General features: G+C 39.7%; 1 protein-coding gene across 3 annotated transcripts; it reads right to left on the bottom strand.

Annotated features, from left to right (window-relative positions):
- Positions 1–4,096: 4,096 nt before the first annotated feature.
- Positions 4,097–19,613, bottom strand: LOC124262460 (cytochrome b5-like). 3 transcript variants are annotated; one of them, XM_046696983.1, is made up of 4 exons: positions 19,484–19,613; positions 7,029–7,191; positions 6,588–6,716; positions 4,097–5,952 (listed from the first exon to the last, which is right to left on the bottom strand). In XM_046696983.1, the coding sequence occupies exons 2-4, from the start codon at positions 7,158–7,160 to the stop codon at positions 5,911–5,913; spliced, it is 303 nt and encodes a 100-aa protein (XP_046552939.1). In that variant the 5' UTR covers positions 7,161–7,191; positions 19,484–19,613; the 3' UTR covers positions 4,097–5,910. The 3 variants fall into 3 exon arrangements, with proteins under 3 accessions (XP_046552939.1, XP_046552926.1, XP_046552933.1); XM_046696970.1 differs by lacking the exon at positions 19,484–19,613 and adding an exon at positions 8,259–8,394; XM_046696977.1 differs by lacking the exon at positions 19,484–19,613 and adding an exon at positions 8,259–8,394 and having other exon boundaries at positions 7,059–7,191.
- Between the last annotated feature and the right edge of the window lie 1,410 nt (positions 19,614–21,023).

Below are 21,023 nucleotides of genomic sequence, written 5' to 3'. Positions count from 1 at the left end.
GTTGCTGAGCAGCCAGTTGTGTTGCTGTTGTCAAGCAATACTTGATAATGACTGTAGCTTGCAAGTTGCCTCCTGTGTACATAGTGTTGCTGTTTACTGTTACATGCCTATTTCAGACCACAGCTTACAATTTTTAATGTTCTGTGCAATACCTTTAGATATTTGAATATATCTGGTGCATGGGATGTTCATTCTTGCATGTGTATAAATCTGTACTGAGCCATGTGTCGATAGTGTGTACTGATTACCGGTAACAGCAGGTGCTCCTTGGGGACTGTCTGTTCCTCATCTGTCCAAACACCATATCACTTTTAGAAGATTGCCAAGAAAAAATCAAACATTGGTTGTTCTTTTAATATAAATTATACACTTTCATGTGTGCTAAAGATACTTGCATGAAAAAGGAACGACAGAGTGCATGTTATTCATGAATAAATTTCAGCACATTTTCAGATTCTTTTGTAACGTAAGTCAGGAAGTAATGACACTCTTGGTCCACACAGGCTGTGTATTTCTGTCCTATACTGGGACATTACTATCAACAGTTTCAAGTCCGAAACTTGGCATCTGCACAATAATATTTCCTCTGGTAAAGAATCTTCCACACATAACAGATAGTAGGTCATACATTCCTTGTCTGTGAGTAAGTGACAAGTACACATGTAATGCGGGTGTCTCATAACACAGGGGTTATCCATGGACCCCAAGACCTCCGTTATGGTGAGGGATGATGGTATATTTGATCGTCATCCACTTATTGGTATTGAAGTACTGTGTCCAATCCAATGCTGCTGAGTTACCCGATGTACAGATTGATTAACACTGGTCCAAAGACTTACCTCAGGGGAACACCACAAAGGAGATTTGTAGACTCTGGTGTAGCTTTGTCAACACTGATACACTGGGACCTGTGGAAAAGGCTTGAAGAACCCCACCTGAGAGTTGTATCTCCTATACAGCATGTACAATGAAGTGAGACTACCATATCCTGGGCTATTGCCAGTTCAAGACAAATTTGTCAGCGTTAAATGTTTGTTAGCATGTTAATAAATATGCTCAAATAAATCACAAACAGATATAATTATTTTCTTCTGATGCCAGATTAGTTAGATGGTTTCCTTAACAGAAACATTGTCAGTACCAGTTTTAAAAGATTGGAGTGGTGTCCCTTTTGCATTTTTTCAGCATTCCCTCTTCCAGTTATCAGTAAGTGCTTTGGGACAGCTTGAGAAAACATTGACCAACATGCCGTTGAAACAGTTAAATTGGCCAGAAATCATGTCCATATTTATTATTGATTTAGGGATGAAGTACGTATGTATTTTGATTTCACTGAAATAACATGTTGGTTTATTGAAGTGAACTAACACTTTCTGATGGAACTGTTGTCAAATCGGTCTGCTGGACACATTGGTTTATGAAGTCATGTAAGATCTGGAAGCACCATAATAACAAGGCCGACAGACAGTCTGAGTTAGACATGTTGGCTGACAAACCAGATTCCCTCCATATCACATTTGATGTTTCTGCAGTTTAACTGCAGCCTTATGTGCAGCTTTGTGATACTTTCTGATGTTATTACCCATACTATATTTATGAATGGACGTTCTGGGAAAATATGGACATGTTACTTTCAACAATGCATTAGTTCATTATGCAGGTCAAACCAAGTTTTGTCATATTTTGGTTCAGTAACACACATCCGCCAGGAAATGAAATGCTGTTTTGTAGATTTTATTTCTAACATTTCCTTGGCTTGAAGAAAAATATTCCTTTGGGAATTTATGTATGCTCAACAGATATATGCCCTACTGGTGCCTTTTGCTGTTCAAGAATGTTTCGAATGTTTAGGTTTTGCATTTCTTAGACGACTACAGATGGCATGAACTCATGAACTCTTCTGTAGTTGATGCAACCTTGTAAAAACATTAGATATCCTACATCCCACAGCCCTGTTGGTTAAGCTGGTTTTGTTGTTTAACGTCGCACTCAGCAATATTCCAGCTATATGTGTTGGTTTGGTCTCCAGTTAGACTGGGAGGTCATTGCGACGTTGTTCGCCTTCATGGTGGCATTGTTTAGTACATACCAAATATTACATCATACAGCAATTCAAGAAATGTTTGTGATTTGGTAGATTGTTATGGCTTATGATTTACTCTGTTTAAATATTGCTGTCAAATGAAAAGCTTTATGTTATTGAAACCTGCTGCTACAAATTCTTGTCATTGGAAGTTATAGAGGCATTAAACAATATAGGGAATCATTTCATTTAGTCATGATCAAAGTGTCAGCTGTACTCACAAGAATGAATTCTTTTTAGTATGAGTGAATTGAAACTGTGTTTTTTATGCCCATGGTTGATGGGATGGGGATATCTAGGACCTTTCCTTCTTGTTTAGGTTGTTTTCCGTAGAGTCTGTACGAGCTCTTCAGCCTCCACAGGATGATCATGTGAGCTGCAGTCATTGCTGGTGTTTTGTTGTAATGTTTTACTTGTTGGACAAACTTACTTGTGCCTGCATTGTTTATGAAGCTTGAATTATTCATATTACTTCAGCAGTTGGGTCTCTTTCTCTCAGACTGTTAAGTCATTAAGTCTTGACTGCCATGTTATGAATGTAATTATATTTCAGCTGCTTGACACCTTTTCTTCATGTATCTATTACATATTTTAGATATGTGCAATTCCTTGTTAGTGAATATTTCAGTTTTAATGTTTTAGCTTATCATTGGCATTTGATCTTTGGTAAACAGCATGAATCTTATTGGACATTTCTTTGCACACATGTATGCTAAGTATTGGGCCATCGCCTGTTCAACTAGTCAAGGTCACTGTCAAGGTGACTGCCACAGATGGTGTAGTGAGCAAGAAAACATTGTAGGTATACATGTTTCAGTGATTTCATATTTCTTAAATCTTCTGTGTCATTTAAAATAGTTGTAACTGTTTTTAAACAAGATAAAAATTATCCAATGAAAGGCAAGTGAAAATTAACACAAGCAGCTTGATAAAAGCTCAAATCTATACAAGATCATGTGATCAAATGACCTGTTTCCACTTTTCCTTTGAATATTGCATAATATTTCTAGATTGTGGCTTTAGTAAATTCACAAACCAGTTTCTGTTGTTGATTGCTGAGTCTAGATTGTGGCTTTAGTAAATTCACAAACCAGTTTCTGTTGTTGATTGCTGAGCAGATTAAGAACCACTGTCAATAAAGTAACTCTTGTAAACTCTACCATTGCTCTACCTGGCAAGAATCTCAAACCTGAGGTTCCCCAGATCTTATTTGAGTCTTTTCTGTTAATAGTTGGTTTTATATTCAGGAGAAGTTATGTGAATCCCTTCATGTAGATTTGCCAATTCATTTATATTGACATTGAATGTTTGTGTATGCCTTTTAGTATGGATTTGTTATCAGATATTCCACACAGTTTAATTTGTGGTTGCATAGACATTATGTCACATTAATTACAATGGAGTAGATTTGTCATTATTGACAAGAATGGTGTTTTGCTATGTGTACATACCTATAAAAAAAAGTTAATTAACTCCTGATGCTCTCACATTACTGACGTTAATCTGTCATTCCATTGGTTAACCATTGGAGGATTAACACTAGTAATATGACTGGATTGGTGAGTAGTGTTCAATGTCAGTAGTTGCCTCCCACTCAACCATTCCCCACCTTCACATTCCAGTGCTAGATTTCAAAATATCCATATTCATTGATGATCTGTAAATATTGTCATAATATATTTACCTTCAACATTAAAGAATATCTATGTAACTGAATACTTTGTCTTGAGCTGTCCTAGATGTGTGAACAATGTTAGGTGTGTTGGTACATTGTCTCTGGACCTGGCTTGGTAGATAGGGGCACAGATGCAGAATTGCCTCCCTTAGGTGTACCAGAAATCAATGATTGTGGTTTCGAATCCCAGAATTGCTATCATTTGTAGATGTTTCACCAAGTACTAAGCTCCAAGACTTGAATCAGTTCCCTCCAAGATGAACTTGCCACTGGGATGTAACTGAAATACTCTTCAAAGTGGTGAAAACGAAAGCATAAGCACATTAAACAAAACAATATTCACACAGTTTCCTTTTTATTTAGAAAAATAATTCATAATGAACAGGTATATACTATATATGCACACATGTATAACGATCGAAACCATTGCAAAAACAGGTGTACTATCAACAAGGCTGTGTATAGACAGCAGGGAACAAACAACATGGAGGTATGTAACCTGTGTCACCTCCACTCTAACTCGTCTGTGTACGTCATGGTAAGTAAATAGGTCAGCCCTGACTGGGCCTACAACCAGGTCAGTGATAACACGTGAGACTCAACATCTGCACCTACCTACACTCGTCCTGTTAGTTGTGACACACCTTCCATGCCCCTGGGTGAGACCGGTCACAGGCGACCAGGGAATCTCAGTTACACGACTCAAACAATCCTCGCACATTTACTACAGTCAAGTGAATCCTGGCCAGTAACATCAAACCTAAAACATCTACAGACATTGAGAGCACAAATAGCACGAGAACATTCTTCTTTTGAAATTCCTTGCCGTGCTGACTCCCAGTAAATACTGTTGAGTTACTGTTAACCTATTTCACGGGTTAAGCACAACTCGTTGGCAGACGTGAACTCAAGTATCACGTGTATCACTGTCCTTTATAACTTAATTATCATTTAATTTTTAACTTATTTAAAAACTTGTATGGAAGACCAGAAGTATTTCAAAAGGCATTTAAGAATTGTTCATAGCTGACATTTTTTACAGTTATTCGTTGGCTGTTCATGCAATCATAGACAATATGTAGGGCGTTCCAGGTGTGGGGTTGTGGTGACCCTTCTCTGTGACCCATTCACTTACACAACCTGTCATCTGGTTCCGAATGCTTGTGCCCATGGTAACAGCGCACGGATAACACTTGTCAAACATCCTGTCTACAGTCAGCAATAATAATTTTCACCGGGATAAGTACGTAACTTGTATGAAAGTGCCGACAAGGTCAGTTGATTCCGAAATTCACAATTGAGAACAAAACGATGAAAGAAATGACGCTTTCCCAGTTGACTAGGTCAACAAAACAACATTTACTTCTCTCCTGTTAGGAATCGGACTCGGACACACCTTGTCCGGGAAATACATGTGTTCATTTCTATCAGGGTACTCATCACGAGTTAACCCTGGAAGGACCAAATATACCGCGTTACCTTTAGTGATGTATCCCTCTCCGGTAACTAGAGATTAGTCACATGAAAAGGAAGGGAGCGCTTGTGGTCCATTCGCATAAACGCGGAATATTTAAGTCCTAAAGCCTACCGAAACCCGTATCCTGGATTCGAATCACAACATTCGCTCTGATATGGTGTTTAGACGTGTACGGCTCCGGCTTTCTTCGTTCATGAAACCGACACGCCGTAGTGATATGACTGGAATACTGTGTTAAGGGGGTTTAAACCTCATTCACTCACCCATTCACTCATAAATAGAGACAGAGTTTCAATATACACATGGCATTAAACACAGCGCTCAATCTCAGAACATGCAAACTCGCACACTGTGAAATCAGGATCAACCAGCTGCCTAATCCTTCACCACAATTATGGATAATTATGTCATGTATAAGCCACATCTGTTAGCGATAGTTCTGCCAAAAGAACCAGTTCCTGAACGTACCCTGTATTTTGTGGAACCACAGGTTCGTCCTGCAGCAGCCCGGAGTGCTGCAACTTTCCACATCTTTATGTGCGCATCACGAGATCATTGTCATAGTCACCATTGTGGCAGAACTATTAATGTCAACTATATGTGATTTCCACATCAGAAAAGAATTCCGAGTATCCGAGATCTGTAGTATGTTTCAGTTTATACATGGCGTTGGTACTAGAAGGTTCCGGCAAGTCGTATCGGGGGGCGTCGGTCCTCCTGGAATTATAAACATGACGTAAGCTTTCGTCTTGCTTATCACAATCAGAAGTACGTACACACGAAGGTAGATACTGTTTTACACGCAATGAATGGCTCTCAATCAATGTTCTTGCTAGCATATAGACATAAATATATCTGAGATTGCTAAAGAGGTAACTTCAATGGCGGATCCAGAGAGGGGGTGTGTGTTTCAGGGGGTTCGACCCCCTTTGAAAATGACTTAAGACCACATTGAAGATTTTTTTTTGCGTTGGCGGAGCCAGTGGGGGGTCAGTGTGTCCGAACCCCCTGAACACACACACACACACACACACACACACACACCTTTTTAAAATTGCCCCTCTCCCCCTTTACTTCTTCAAACCCACCCACCAACCATAATGAACATACAAATGTCCAAATGGATACCCCCTCCCCAACCCAGCGTTCTTTAAAATCTTGGATCCGCCATTGCTTTACGTAACTGTCCCAAGCTAGGGAGCTGTTAATGTGTACGGCGGGTATCTGGCCATTCCCGTGAAGACGCCAACAGTAGATAAGCTCCCTGATTCAACGTCATGACACACGTCATGCATCACCTAACTGTACAACACGATTGAAACATAGGCTGAAAACGTCACTGGGTGACTGACCTTTACTAGCTGACCGACAAGGTAATCTCGGAGCATCTCATACGCGTCCCTTGAGTGACCCTTGTCCACGAAGGCCACTGTAGCGTCTGTCCCTGCGTGTTCAAGAATGATGTCTTCTCCGCCGGGATGCTGAAATACACGAATAAACAATCCCCGTTAAGACGTATTTACGTCAGGTGTAGATGCGAGTAGGACATAGACGGTTTTATGTTCTCCGGAACAGATAGTATTGAAATGAACTTAACATATTTATATAGTAAAATAATTGAGCTTGGTTAAATTGATTTTTTTTAAAATTAACTCAGACTTGTTACTGAGTATAAGGGATCATGTCAATCCCAAAGTAATAGGTTCAGACATGATGATGCCAGGTAAAGACACCGGTGCTCCCGGCTTGATTTATAAAACCATCACCAGACTAGAAATGAACGCGCACTTTACCTCTCTTATAAAATTGGTAACGTCATATACCAGATCAGATACGACTATCCAGCAAGACTCCAGGTCACAGTGATGCGCCACATCCTTCAGGGAGTACATGGGGACACAACTCTTGATGTGGCCGCCATCCATAGCGACAGTGATACAAGCGTTAGTTTGGAACCTGGAATTGAAAACATGTCTGTAACCTCGATATGCTGGGGCATGGCAAATGCAACGAGATCACTATTGTGAGTTACTCGTGCATTTCGGTACGAAGTAGTAACGTTGTGTACTCTCTCCAAGAAAATGTTGACGATGCGGCGCTAAACGTTTCAACCACATAGCCCATGCATGCAATTACAAAAACACAACAAAAACAGTCATGTCATAAATAGCTGTCGATACGAGTAGGTCACGAATACATCGACTGGCTCCTGAAGGATATTTTGTTCTGACACAAGTTCAGCACGTAGCACCACAGAAGTGTGGGTGGTGCGAGAACCCTGCAGATTATTCAGTCCTGTGTGTCCATGCAGAGGTGACAGTTCCAAAATAGTGTTTGTTGAGTTGTAGCGTTGGGTCCAGTCTGATTATGTTGTTTGTGACATGTTCAGTGTAGGTGGTGTCATAGGCGAGATGCCCCCTTGAATCCAACACTGCGTTACCAGTAGCCGTGCTCGTGCTATTCTCTACCCTTTATAGATACCCCCTACAAGTAGGTGGGTTCCTTCAGGTCCCCTGACAGGCCACTGCCAGTCCATTGCCAGTAAATACACGATAAAGTGGCCATGGACATTAAAACTGTGGAGGAGCAATAAGTAAACAGACAAGTTATTTTAAAACGGTAATGACGCATATTGTGCATGTGCAATGTATTAACAAATTACTATTAAAAAGTTTTGTTTACTCTGATTTTGTTTATTTGGGTGTCTCTTTCACCTTTGTCTTGCATGAAAAAAGATAGGTTATGGGTTTTAAGCATACGTGTTCATGCAACAAATGAAATGTTTATGTGGAACAGATGTGATATATCAACTATCATCTCTACCGTTGGTCTGTATGACTTCGTGGTGAATAATCTTTGGAATTTAGGGGCGGTTGGGTACTGATTAAAGTGTTCGTTCGTCACGCCGCAGGCCCGGGCTCGATTCCCCACATGGGTACAATGTGTGAAGCCCATTTCTGGTGTCCCCCGTCGTGATATTGCTGGAATAGTGCTAGAAGCGGCGTAAAGCCCAACTCACTCACTCTTTGGAATTTAACGTTGTTTCAAACAGAGGTTGTCCTGAATCAGTCGTTATGACAGGGTTAAGAGCCATCCTGTCTCATGGTAGGACATTGTACCGTTTATATCTTTCTGTTTGAATGGCATTCTAGAAGCTGGAGATCACGTGACACTTCATGGATGACAGCTTCTGGTATATTGCATTCAGCAATAAATGGCAAGTCGTTATCCATAAAGCTGTTCGGTTTCTGTAAAACGCGTTGTCAAAAATGTATTCATAAGCCATGTCGTTTACGGCAACTTCACACAGCTAAAGCTAACATCATTACAAATCGTTTGCTCAGTTGAAATACTGTAACGGAGAAATGAGCACATAAGATATGGACATAATTTATAGGTCATTTTTACAGGAAAAAAAATAAAAGCATTAATGCATCAGAGACAAGAGTCACAGAACGGCCAATTAAGAAACATGAATCGATGGCACTAGCCTCGATGGGGGAGACATAACTTTTCCCTGGCCAAAGATGCAAACTGGCCAGAGGTAGCTTTCACAAAAATGGAATAAGGAAAGCCAGTACAATTTTTAGAAGTCAATCAATATTCTTAGAAACAGACAAATAAAACGAATATAGACTGGTGAACACGATACTCTCGACTGTTTGACCAAACCGATTCCACTGAGCATGAAAGAAAAGCTGGGGACAAACAATTACATTAAATGGATCAATGACAATTAGTGATGACACAAGACATCCCAGTTTGGAGTTGCCGAATCTGACATTATCATTTTGGGGAAAAATGTTTCAGGTGTACATACCTAATAACACAATTGCCTCAAAACAGAGCACATACGTCTTCATACCAAGAGTGATTCTCAGAGAGATAAGAAAATGGTAAGAACATATTTACATGAAGCTTAATCTCGGTTGAGTCGCAAGTAATCGGAAATAGTCATAGAAAGCTTACCTCACGGAGACAGATTGTTGTAACAATACCAAAGAGGAGCGCTGGCAGCAGTTAAGGGGGTATCAACCAATCAGGTTCAAGGGGTGGTTCCAGGCTATGCGGCACGTGTGTCGCTTACTGTATTGGGGTTGGTTACTGGGGTAATTATTCTATTTCTATAACATATTCTATTTCTTGACACCCATTACGTCATGGGACATCTAAGAGAGATACAGGTCATGATATATCAGTTACCCGAGGGGCAAGGGGAACATAAATTAACATAGATGTGAACGGTACACCAACCAATGTCACCAGAGGGACCAGTGGATGACGAATGAATCTAACCGCACACCTGATTTTATTGCAGGTTTGTCTCATGTATACGTGCTTTGGTCCCGATCTGAAAGAATACCAGTTAGGTATTTACCCACTTCGTTCATGACAGTTTATATAGATTCACCGACAAATAGCAGGCGACAGGCGACAAGTCCTTAGCCTCGCGCTGATGTGACCGACACCATTGACGCCTCTGATTCCAAAGACTTGCAGTAAGTTGTGGGATTGCACGGGAACGTCATGCCGATGCCATCTGTTCTGTGCATATGTTTTTGCGCCGTCTGGACATGTACTCTTTCACCGGTTTCCTGTTACAACCAATCCCTTATCTGACAGACGGTCTGCAACCGATTTCTTAATGTCGTCGTTCTGACTACTTTGTCCTGAGTTGGTAGTTGCTGCCATTTGGCAGAGCGGCGTCGATAGAATCTGCTGATGACAGACTGAGAAACTAGCAGTGTTTGGGAAACAATAATCTGACGTGTGCCCACTGCAACATGCCCGGGGCACGAAGATGTTGAGCAAGTAACACACGTCGCATGACCAAGCTGTTACGTTTCTATTGATTAGATCTGTGTGTTTTACAAAGTGTCTTTGAGCGTTTGGATGAACAAATCTGGTATGTCTTGCAAATCCCGTCCGAGGTCACCTGCTTCATGGTTGTCAAGAACATTTCCAAGCCAACTGCTCAGTCCACTCCGTTTTCACATTAAATATAATCATGGGGTTCACTCTTGATTCAGTTACTTAAATATTTTGGTAACTGTCTATATTTAATCATCTTAAATTCACTTTTAGACATAAACAGATTAACTGATGGACAAAAATCGATTTTTGGAAATAAATAAGATGATTTATTGATATTCACAAAATGTATTTCTAGACTGAAGACAAGGGGAGTGAGAAATGTATATTACGAGAATGTCATATCAAGCTCAGTGACACAGCATTAATTCTTTAAATCTATTTTGTATAATTCAACACCTTCTAATAAATAATTCCAGTGTAAACACATACAATTTAATCAGTTCCTGTACTGTGATTTTCAGCGAGACTTTTGTTTCAATGACCTAAAGGTGACATACATGTATTAAAATAATAATAATGCATTTCGAATTTGAGGTATCTAAAATACTTTAGCAATATAAATAAATCGCATTTGTTATATCTGTAAATCATGCAGTATATCAATAGTTTGATAATTAATGTTTAAAATACATCAGATTTATGGACATCTCAAAACTGAATGTGGAACATATGTCTCGTATTCCTTGTATTTTTCAATTTATATGACTGTAGGAGCTGTGAGCATACTTAAATGTCGAGATAGCGCTATAGCAGTTTTATAAGCGCACAAAGGCTTTTGAAAAAAACCGTGCATTTTTCAGAAGGCCTGTTGAGAATACGCTGTACAATATATAGGTTGCGGCGTTATAATGACACATTATGTAAATGAACTGTCAGACAACGTATATAAGCTGTAAACAATACTCTCCTGTGTGGTGGTGACCCTGTTGCTGGCTCACCAACATTGACTTGGCATTTATGTCCAGTCATCACTGTCCATTGATAGCTTATTGCTCTCCTTTGTCCACAAGTGTCCGTCAATGTGTGTTGTCCGTGGAAGTGATGTAATTATAAGACCGTGTATATTGATGTATTATCACATAGCTCCATCATTCAGCTTGAATACCTTCTGTGTATTCCCGGGCCCATAACGTTCCTACTTCACATGTCTGTACATTACTTGATAACAGTGTTAGTATCTGCACCAAAACATCGAAAGAAGAAAATATGAGATCAATAAACGTACAACGAATCTGTTTGAAATAAGTGGAGATCTACGTTATAGTCTTTACAATATTTAAATATCTTATAGTCTTTACAATATTTACACGTTATAGCCTTAACAAAATTTACACCTTATAGTCTTTACAATATTTACACATAATAGTCTTAACAATATTTAAACACGTTATAGTCTTTACAGTATTTACACGTTATAGTCTTTACAGTATTTACATGTTATAGTCTTCACAATATTTACATTTTATAGTCTTCACAATATTTACATGTTATAGTCTTCACAATATATACGTGTTATAGTCTTAACAATTTTTACAAGTTATAGTCTTCACAATATTTGCACGTTATAGTCTTCATAATATTTACTCGTCTTATTCTTCACATTATTACCCAGCATTGTTTTTAGATTATTTATACATCATAGTTTTGATTCACATTACTTCTTATGTCAAAGGATATTACTCATACGTCATAGCCTTCACACAACCCCTTGTGGATCCTAGGTGAGACTATAAAACCCCAGCAAGCAGTGCTGGGTGCCGCTCCACTAACCGATCTTAGCCCTACGCCAACCGTAAACCCCTAAAATCCCAATCTTAGCCTGACATTACGACCGGCCTAAGATCGGTTAGTGGAACGGGTGTAATTTTTAGCTAAGACGATTGTAAAATTGGCGTAACTTGCCAGATTGATCTTAGATAAGATCGGTTAGTGGCACGGCACTCTGGTCTAGACATGTGAGTGGATGGACTAGCTGATCTGGCTCGGCGACACGGTTCATTTCAAGTGACCATACCCGATTATGTGAATCGATGATTACGATACCTCTTTACTATATTTTACCCTTCAGTTCACTATACCTCACAGTTTCATGCAGATACTTTCAGATATAGCTTAGTGCGGCATTTCCTATATTCTGCTAAACCAGACACGTTTAAGAATGGATCAAACTGATTGATAATATGCACACTAAGGTTAGCTTCGATGACTCTTTGGGGTTTCAAAGAGGACGTCGGAAAGCAATTTTATCTTGTGAAACTGCATGAAGAATTGTTTTACTATAATTTCATTTCATGGTTCAAGAAACAGATTCAATCTTCAATCTACCCACAACATAAACTACCCTTTCCCGTCACATGGCGTCATCTTAAGTCAGTCCACCTGTCTGTTCACAACAAAACAACACAAAAGGTGGAAATCACATCGATCCCCACCCACCACCATGCGACGACGGTGAAGTTGTTCCACTAACTACAGAACTGTTGTGAGCCCAAAGTGGATAATAGTCTGTAGTCTCCCACCACAGTCAGCAAGATGCCAGCTCATTTGTTGTAAGTAATCAAGATACACCTGAAGTGAAGCGATCGGCCACACGCGTCATCCTCCTGATGGTGGGTGCTGGGCAGCTATTCAGCCCAGAGGTCAAGAACTGATGTATGGTAGCAAGGAGCACAGGTAGATATCGGTGCAGCTATAGGGTTAATACTCGTATCATTAGCATGAAATAACGAATGTGTGCCCCTAACACCAAGGTCTTCAACCGACATTCTCCAAACGTTAACGTGTGATGTGAGTTTAGTTTTACGTCGTACTCAGCAATATTCCAGCTATACGGCGGCGGTCTGTAAATAATCGAGTCTGGACCAGACAATCCAGTGACCAACAACATGAGTATCGATCTACGCAATTGGGATAAGATGACATGTGTCAAACTAGACAGCGAGCCTGACCACCCGATCCCGTTAGTCGCCTCTTACAACAGGCATGGGTTACTGAAGATCAATTCTAACCCTGATCTTCACGGGTCACATGTGATGTGCTTGTTCAGTGTTCATATACCAAGACGTAAAATGAACTTTATGGCCTAAAAGTCGGGCCAAGAAAAGTCGGGCCGGGCCGGGCCACCGGGTAATACTAAAAATGGATTGCAGAATATTAAAACGAAACCTGCACATTTGGGTCGATACACTTCCTGCCTTCACAAATGCATAGTTTGATTGAAAATGTATAGTTAATGGTGAAAAAAACACACACAACAACAATGACTACACACCGAGATTCCCGTAGAAAAGACACCGTCTTGTTGTTATGTGTTTTCCTTGATATGTCTATGGGGGAAGGTTGCTTACTTCTCTTAGCGTGTGACATCCGGGGGTCCTGGGCAGGAAGTGACAGTGTTTTGATGGTTTTTCTTTCCTTAATTAAGATATTGGGGTTCCCTAATTAACCTTTATTGTCTCAGGCTGAGTCAGCACAGGATGTTTATGTTAAAGAGACGTGGATATCGGCGAGTGTGAATGGGCAAATATGACATGATTATGTATATTAAAAGAAATATTTGAAATCACAAAATTTTGTAATATGTTATAAAGGATCAAACAAAGTATGCTTTCACAAACACAAAATTTCTTATGTGTTTTCATTGTAAACAATACCAGCCCAAATCAGATAGTCAGCGCGTATTCATATGCTTATATTTACTAATACACATGAAACAAACATTATTATATCTACCTAAATACCACTTCATAAAGTAAAGTAAAAGTGAAGCCCCTTTCTCTCTCCATTCCCAACGATTTAGGAAAATCAAGTCCTCGGAAAACAAAGTCCGCAATCAAAAGTGTTTAGTCTCTGTTCGGCCCGACTTGGTCCGTGCTGTCAAAAACACCTTAAACCTCACACGTGTATCTTGAAATGTGTTTATATCCATAGATTAGTAATATATCTTCCTACATATCACTTCACAGAGTCTCAAAGCGTAGTATTTGAAGCAAACTCCTTGCTCAAAGTGAAGCCCTATTTTCTATACATTCTCAACAAAGACACAGTATCACAAGCTTTCGGTCCGGCTTGGCCCGGGCTCTCAAACGCACCTTATACCTCACAGATGTATCTTGAAATGTGTTTAAATCCATAGATTGGTATTATATCTACCGAAATATCACCTTGTAATGTTATCAAATGCAACATGTAAAGATCAGATGATTTGAAAATAGGCTGCTACTGCGTAGTATTTGAAGCAAAAACGTTGCTCAAAGTGAAGCTCTCTTTTCTACATATTCTCAACAAAGACACTGTATCACCAGCGTTCGGTCCGCCTTGGCTCGGGCTTTCAAAAACAACTTGTATCCTGATTTTATGTTTAATTCCATAGATTAGTATTATATCTACCTAAATATCACCGTGTGATGTTACAAAATGCCACATGTAAAGATAACTGGTTCGTTATAGTGAAGCCCTTTCCTCTCTCCATTCACAATATAGTCTCAATCAAAAGTGTTTAGTCTCTGTTTAGCCCGACTTGGCCCGGGCTGTCAAAAAAACCTTAAACCTCACACATGTGTCCTCATTTCTGTCTATATGTCTAGAATAGAGTTATATCTACCTAAGTACGTCTTTATACAGTCTCAAAGCGTAGTATTTGAAGCAAACACGTTGCTTAAAGTGAAGCCCTATTTTCTATACATTCTCAACAACCACACAGTATCACAGTCATGCTTTCGGTCCGGCTTGGCCCGGGCTCTCAAAAACAACTTAAACCCCACACATATGTCCTGATTTGTGTTTAATTCCACAGATTAGTATTATATCTACCTAAATATCAATGTGTGATGTTACAAAATGCCACATGTAAAGATAACTGCTCCGTTAAAAGTAAGCCCTTTTCTCTCTCCATTCACAATATAGTATCAATCAAAAGTGTTTAGTCTCTGTTCAGCCCGACTTGGCCTGTGCTGTCAAAAACAACCTAAACCTCACACATGTATCTTGAAATGTGTTTATATCCATAGAACTGTATTCTGTCTACCTAAAACCGTCTTTATAGAGTCTCAAAGCGTTGTGTTTGAAGCAAACACGTTGCTTAAAGTGAAATCCTATTTTCTATACCTTCTCAACAAAGACACAGTATCACAAGCTTTCGGTCCGGCGCTCTCAAACGCACCTTAAACCTCACAGATGTATCTTGAAATGTGTTTAAAGCAATAGATTGGTATTATATCTACCTAAATACCTCCTTATTGAGGCTCAAAGCTTTGTACACGTATTTGAATCTAACACGTTTAAAGTGAAACCCAGTGTTCAATCTGGCTCTGTGCGGGCTAATGAAATTAATACACCTGTTAATTACATCTGTATCCAGCTTGCTTAATTGCCTCTTGTCTAATTGCATTCAGCTAGGTGTTGTGATTCAATTAACATACTCCATTGTTGCCCTTAATTACCGTTCAAGGGCCTTCAGTGTTATTGATTACTCCACCGTTTCTTCATAACGTTTATCACAGATGGGCATGTAATCACTGACTAAATTAGAAATGCTAAAAATGAGACATTTGTTCTATTATATATATATATATATATATATATATATATATACTTATCAACTGGGATAATATTTTGACAATGCACAGTTTCTTTATGTGGCTAGTATCTATCTATCTATCTATCTATCTATCTATCTATCTATCTATCTATCTATCTATTATATATATATATATATATATATATATATATATATACATATATATATATATATATATATATATATATATATATAATAGAACAATATATATATATATATATATATATATATATATATATATATATATATATATATATATATATATATATATATATATATATATATATATAATAGAACAAATGCCTCATATATATATATATATATATATATGTATATATATATAATAGATAGATATATATAATAGAACAAATGCCTCATAGATATATAGATATATAGATGTATATATATAGATAGATAGATAGATAGATAGATAGATAGATAGATAGATAGATACTAGCCACATAAAGAAACTGTGCATTGTCAAAATATTATCCCAGTTGATAAGTACGATAACAATGTCAAAGGTACATATAAACTTTAACTATAACAAGTCGGGAGAATTTCAATTGAAAAGTCAATCACAATGACGTCACGAGTCCACAAGCGGGACAGGGGTCAAACGACCATGTCACAAGCTCAATAACGGGTATGTTCATTATCGGCATTGAGAACAGCAGTGCATCGACGACGCATGGAGCCTATCAAACGTGCAAGGAAGGCTTGTGGGATGTCACGCCAGATTCTCTCAAGTTCTGTTGCAAGGATGAGGAAGACGGCGTAGACGTCGATCGATCTCGTCCCAAACATGCTCTATCGGGGAGAGATCCGGTGAATTTGCAGGCCAAGGCAGTAAGTCAACGTTGTGGTGTTGCAAGAAATCCATAGCAACCCTTGCCGTATGAGGGCGGGCATTGTCCTGTTGGAATGTTAAGCCACGGCCATGACGTTGCAGAAAAAGGAATTGCCACAGGTCGAAGAATCTGATCCCTGTAGCCCACACCAGTTAAGTTGCCCTGAACAATCACCAAAGGAGTTCTTTGGCGTGCTGTTATTCCACCCCAAATCATCACGGAACCACCACCAAAGTGATTCCTCTCCAAGACACAGGCCTGTGCATAACGTTCTCCCACGCGTCTATAGGCACGTTGACGTCCATCACTATGGGAAATGTTAAACCTGGACTCATCTGTAAAAAACAACATTTCTCCACCAAAACAAGGGTCTGCGGACATGATTTCGGCACCACATTCGGCGAGCTTGTCGATGACGTTGTGTCAGGATAGGCCGTATGGCGGGACGTCGTGGTCTGATCCCGTGATGACGTAAACGTTGTCGAACTGTGTTGGGGTGGATACGGCGAAGTCCTGGGATGGTTCGGGCAGTCATCACTGCAGTCTGAAACCTGTGGCGAAGATGGGTCACCCTTATCCATCTGTCCTGTCTTGGCGTTGTTACACGTGGACGTCCAGAACGTGGCCGATCGATGACGTCATTTGTGTAACTTAATAAATATCAGAAGATATTACACCTAATTATATGACATGAAATGCTTGAAAGACGTGGGTTTTTTATTAGTGGTTCAGAATACAGGATGTTCTCCGTACAGTTTCCACAGTACATCTGAGGTTCGGATAAACGGGGCACGACTGTATAAGCGTAAATTCATACAAGTACAGATATTAGATAGCCGGCTGAAGCTATTCATGACATGATTTGAACGTATCAGTAATTTAATAAATATTAGAAGGTATCAGCTAAAATGACTTGCCGTATGAGATGTTATGGTTATATAATTTGAACATACGAAAGTATGAAAACACATCCACGGCAATGACACTGTGTTGCCCAGCTCAGGCTCGGGAGAACATTGTTTTCACTGTGAGAGCTTTGCCAAAGGTTACTCGGAGATGCCGTTTCCGGATGTTGTAAACTTCAAGTGTTTCTGATAATCCTGTTTTCCTGAACACGCATACAGACAATAGAAGTATTAGAGAGAGAAGTGGGAAAGTGGGAGAAGTATGTTTTCATTAAATCTACAGTGTCTCGCCTAACTTTCTCCAAATGCATCCATATAAAACTGGCCGGGCTGGGCAGTAGCAGCCTATTTTCAAATCATCTGATCTTTACATGTTGCATTTGATAACATTACAAGGTGATATTTCGGTAGATATAATACCAATCTATGGATTTAAACACATTTCAAGATACATCTGTGAGGTATAAGGTGCGTTTGAGAGCCCGGGCCAAGCCGGACTGAAAGCCTGTGATACTGTGTTCTTGTTGAGAATGTATAGAAAATAGGGCTTCACTTTGAACAAGGAGTTTGCTTCAAATACTACGCTTTGAGACTCTGTGAAGTGATATGTAGGTAGATATAACACTAATCTATGGATATAAACACATTTCAAGATACACGTACATGTGTGAGGTTTAGGTTGTTTTTGAACAGAGACTAAACACTTTTGATTGAGGCTATATATGTTGAAAAATGAGAGACAAGGGCTTCACTTTAGCGGAGCAGTTTTCTTTACATGTTGCCTATGATAACATTACAAAGCGATATTTAGGTAGATATAATACCAGTCTATGGAATTACACACAATTCAAGATACGTGTGTTAAGTTTAAGTTGCTTTTAACGGTTCGAGCCAAGCCGGGCGGAAATTTGTGGCCGAGATAATGTTGAGAGTGTGGGGAAGAGATTGTATCATTTAAATGTGGGCATGCTTTAAATACGACGAATAGTGAGTTTATGGGGTGGTATGTGATTGGATATAGATGTAAAAACATTTTCGGGCCAACGGACATGTGTATCGGAATTGGCTGAAGTATTTATACGTTTTAAATCCCGTTTCGTTTAACGATTCCACATTTAGACGTAAACTCGGTCAGCCAGTTCACAGGCTTCTCGTCTTCCCGGATTTTAGCCTATTTACTGGTAATAAAGTTATTATGGTACGCGTTTGTGGCTTCCGATTGATCATTATTATCATGAGTGTATGTTGCATTGATTAATTGTAGGCATGATTTTCGTTAATGGGTTTATTAGCCAATAATAGATTTGGTCCGCCTTGGCCCGGCCCGGCCCGACTTTTAGGCCATCCCTTTTAAAAATGGCATCTCATAGATTCAGACTAGATGATGGTATCAACACGCACACATCTAAGTTGAATGAATGAAGACTGATCTCCTCCAAGAAAGTGCCATTGTTCTGGTTCTGGCAACAGTTTGTCCCGTTATTAAGTGTCTTCCTACACCAAGACGTCATGCATGCTACCTTCAGCTCAGTCTACGAAACAGTGTCAAGTTTCCCGGCCAATATAGTGAAACAGGTCCTGTATATTGTATACATTCTCAAACCAAGTGTTGTTGTATGGGATCGTGTAAATCTGATGTTCCACGTCTGTCTCTGTCTCCGCGACACATACTTCAAAGAGGGTGATACATGTGTCTGCCGGCCTGCCTTGACCCCGGACCCAAACACAGCTCACGTCACGTGGTGTGATTCACGGCCTGAGGAGCTTGCAACCCAGTGGGTTAGACCCGACCCATGTACTAGTGGGCGGTAAACATGACCTAATACTGTGTTCATGCATACGTCACAAAGCGTTAGTACCATCCTCTGTATACAGAACTATTATCACATGGCCTACAGACGAACATACACAAATACAAAACTGTGGATGCTTATACATTTATATAGGTATATTGTAAAGATGTTTCACGCATGAAGTGGTCGGCTGTTATATAATAATAGTTATTTCGTATAATTGCCATAAACAAGAGAAATATTTACCTTTACCCAACCGGTGCTTGTTCAAAATAACGATGTGCTTCTGTCAGGAATGGAACAAGCGCAAATAAAGCCTGTTGCCAGTGGTCGAAATGACCCGATTCCAAACCGTCCGGCCTTGAGATGCTGAGTGTCACCGACGAATAGCCAATGACAGAGTTGGCTTTAGACACACCTACAAATCTGAACGATATGTGACCAGTACGCTCTGGTTTCTGCCCATATTTTTGCATTCGTTATACAAACTTGTTTACGTGTCTGTAATTGTCAAGCATACTGAAATTACTGACCGATTTCTCGCGTCATACTTTAGTATCTCATTGCTGTGAACTAGAAACTTCTAGACAGATAGTAGGTTTCTACCAACAAGATGTATTTTCTAAAAAATTGATGTATGGTCTCAACCATACAACAAACAAAAACACGCCGACACTGACACGCATGCACGTACGCACGCACGCACACACAGACAGACGTACACATGCACCCATATATGCATGCATGTATACAATTCAAAATACACATTGGACATTTCATTGGGTCAAATCTTCAACTGGTACTAGCTGTGGATGGCGCCTATAAAAAGGTTGACTGATATAGGAGGGGATCAGTGTAGCGCCACACTCCGCGAGTGGTGAACAGAGCTAAACAATAACTAGACGCAATAACAAGCATGTGTGCAAAGCCCTGAATAGTGAGTAAAGTATACCACAGGTCATAAAGACAAGAAGTGTCATTCTGCATCCACTGTCATTCCAAATGAACGAAGTCTGAAAGAGTCAGTAAACAACCTTTATCTGAGTTTGGGACAGGCCCTGTGGGCGTGTGTACCTGGACTAGAACACGCAGATGTATGGGTGTACGCAAATCTACAAATATCAAGGGGAACAAACTAAGCTGTGTGGTGGGGGGTGGGTGGGTGTTTGGTACGGTGTCGCTTACATAACCCCAGTCCTATAAAAGTTAACTCACATTAACCTGGAATCTGAATCATAGGTATTTGGAATGGCTATGAAATTACTGTGGACGCAAACCAGTTGATAAAGGCCACGAGAGGGGCTCGGTTCACTATTTACTGAAAGCCTAATTCTAACACTTTTGTAGCATGAATGATTTTTTTCAGCGAGATTCCTTGTTGCTTCAGTTATTTCCTCGAAACTTGAAATAACGAGGAAATGTTAGAACTTTCGAGAAAATAATCAAAGCAACGTGACAATATTCTTTGAAAGAAACTTGAAGTAAGGGACCGTTCATAATTTATGGTGGGATGTGGGTTGGGGTGGTGAAGATGAGTATTATGGAGAAGCATGTATATTGTGAATGACACCCCTTCCCCCACCAAGTTTAGGTACAAAGTACCCCCCTGCATGTCATGCATATCAATGACCACCCCTAGTACATGTGTACAAAATTGATGACCCCCTACCTCCCCAGAACAAAATGGATGGCCCCCCTCTAAATCGCCATAAATTATCAACGGTACCTACAGAAGAATAATCGAAGTAACGAGAAAATAATCGATGCAACAAGAAATGTCGCAGCA

The sequence above is a fragment of the Haliotis rubra genome, unplaced genomic scaffold (genome assembly GCF_003918875.1).
Source record: "Haliotis rubra isolate DU_JTF1 unplaced genomic scaffold, ASM391887v1 Scf12, whole genome shotgun sequence".
NCBI classification, from domain to species: domain Eukaryota; kingdom Metazoa; phylum Mollusca; class Gastropoda; order Lepetellida; family Haliotidae; genus Haliotis; species Haliotis rubra.
This window is presented reverse-complemented; position numbering and strand designations above follow the sequence as displayed.

Coding starts and splice junctions, on each gene's coding strand:
- LOC124262460 (XM_046696970.1), bottom strand. CDS start 8,329: ATGGCTCTTAACCCTGTCATAACGACTGATTCAGGACAACCTCTGTTT. Junction 7,192..8,258: donor ACAACGTTAAATTCCAAAGA/GTGAGTGAGTTG, acceptor TTTCAATTCCAG/GTTCCAAACTAACGCTTGTA. Junction 5,953..6,587: donor TTGTCGGTCAGCTAGTAAAG/GTCAGTCACCCA, acceptor TTATAATTCCAG/GAGGACCGACGCCCCCCGAT.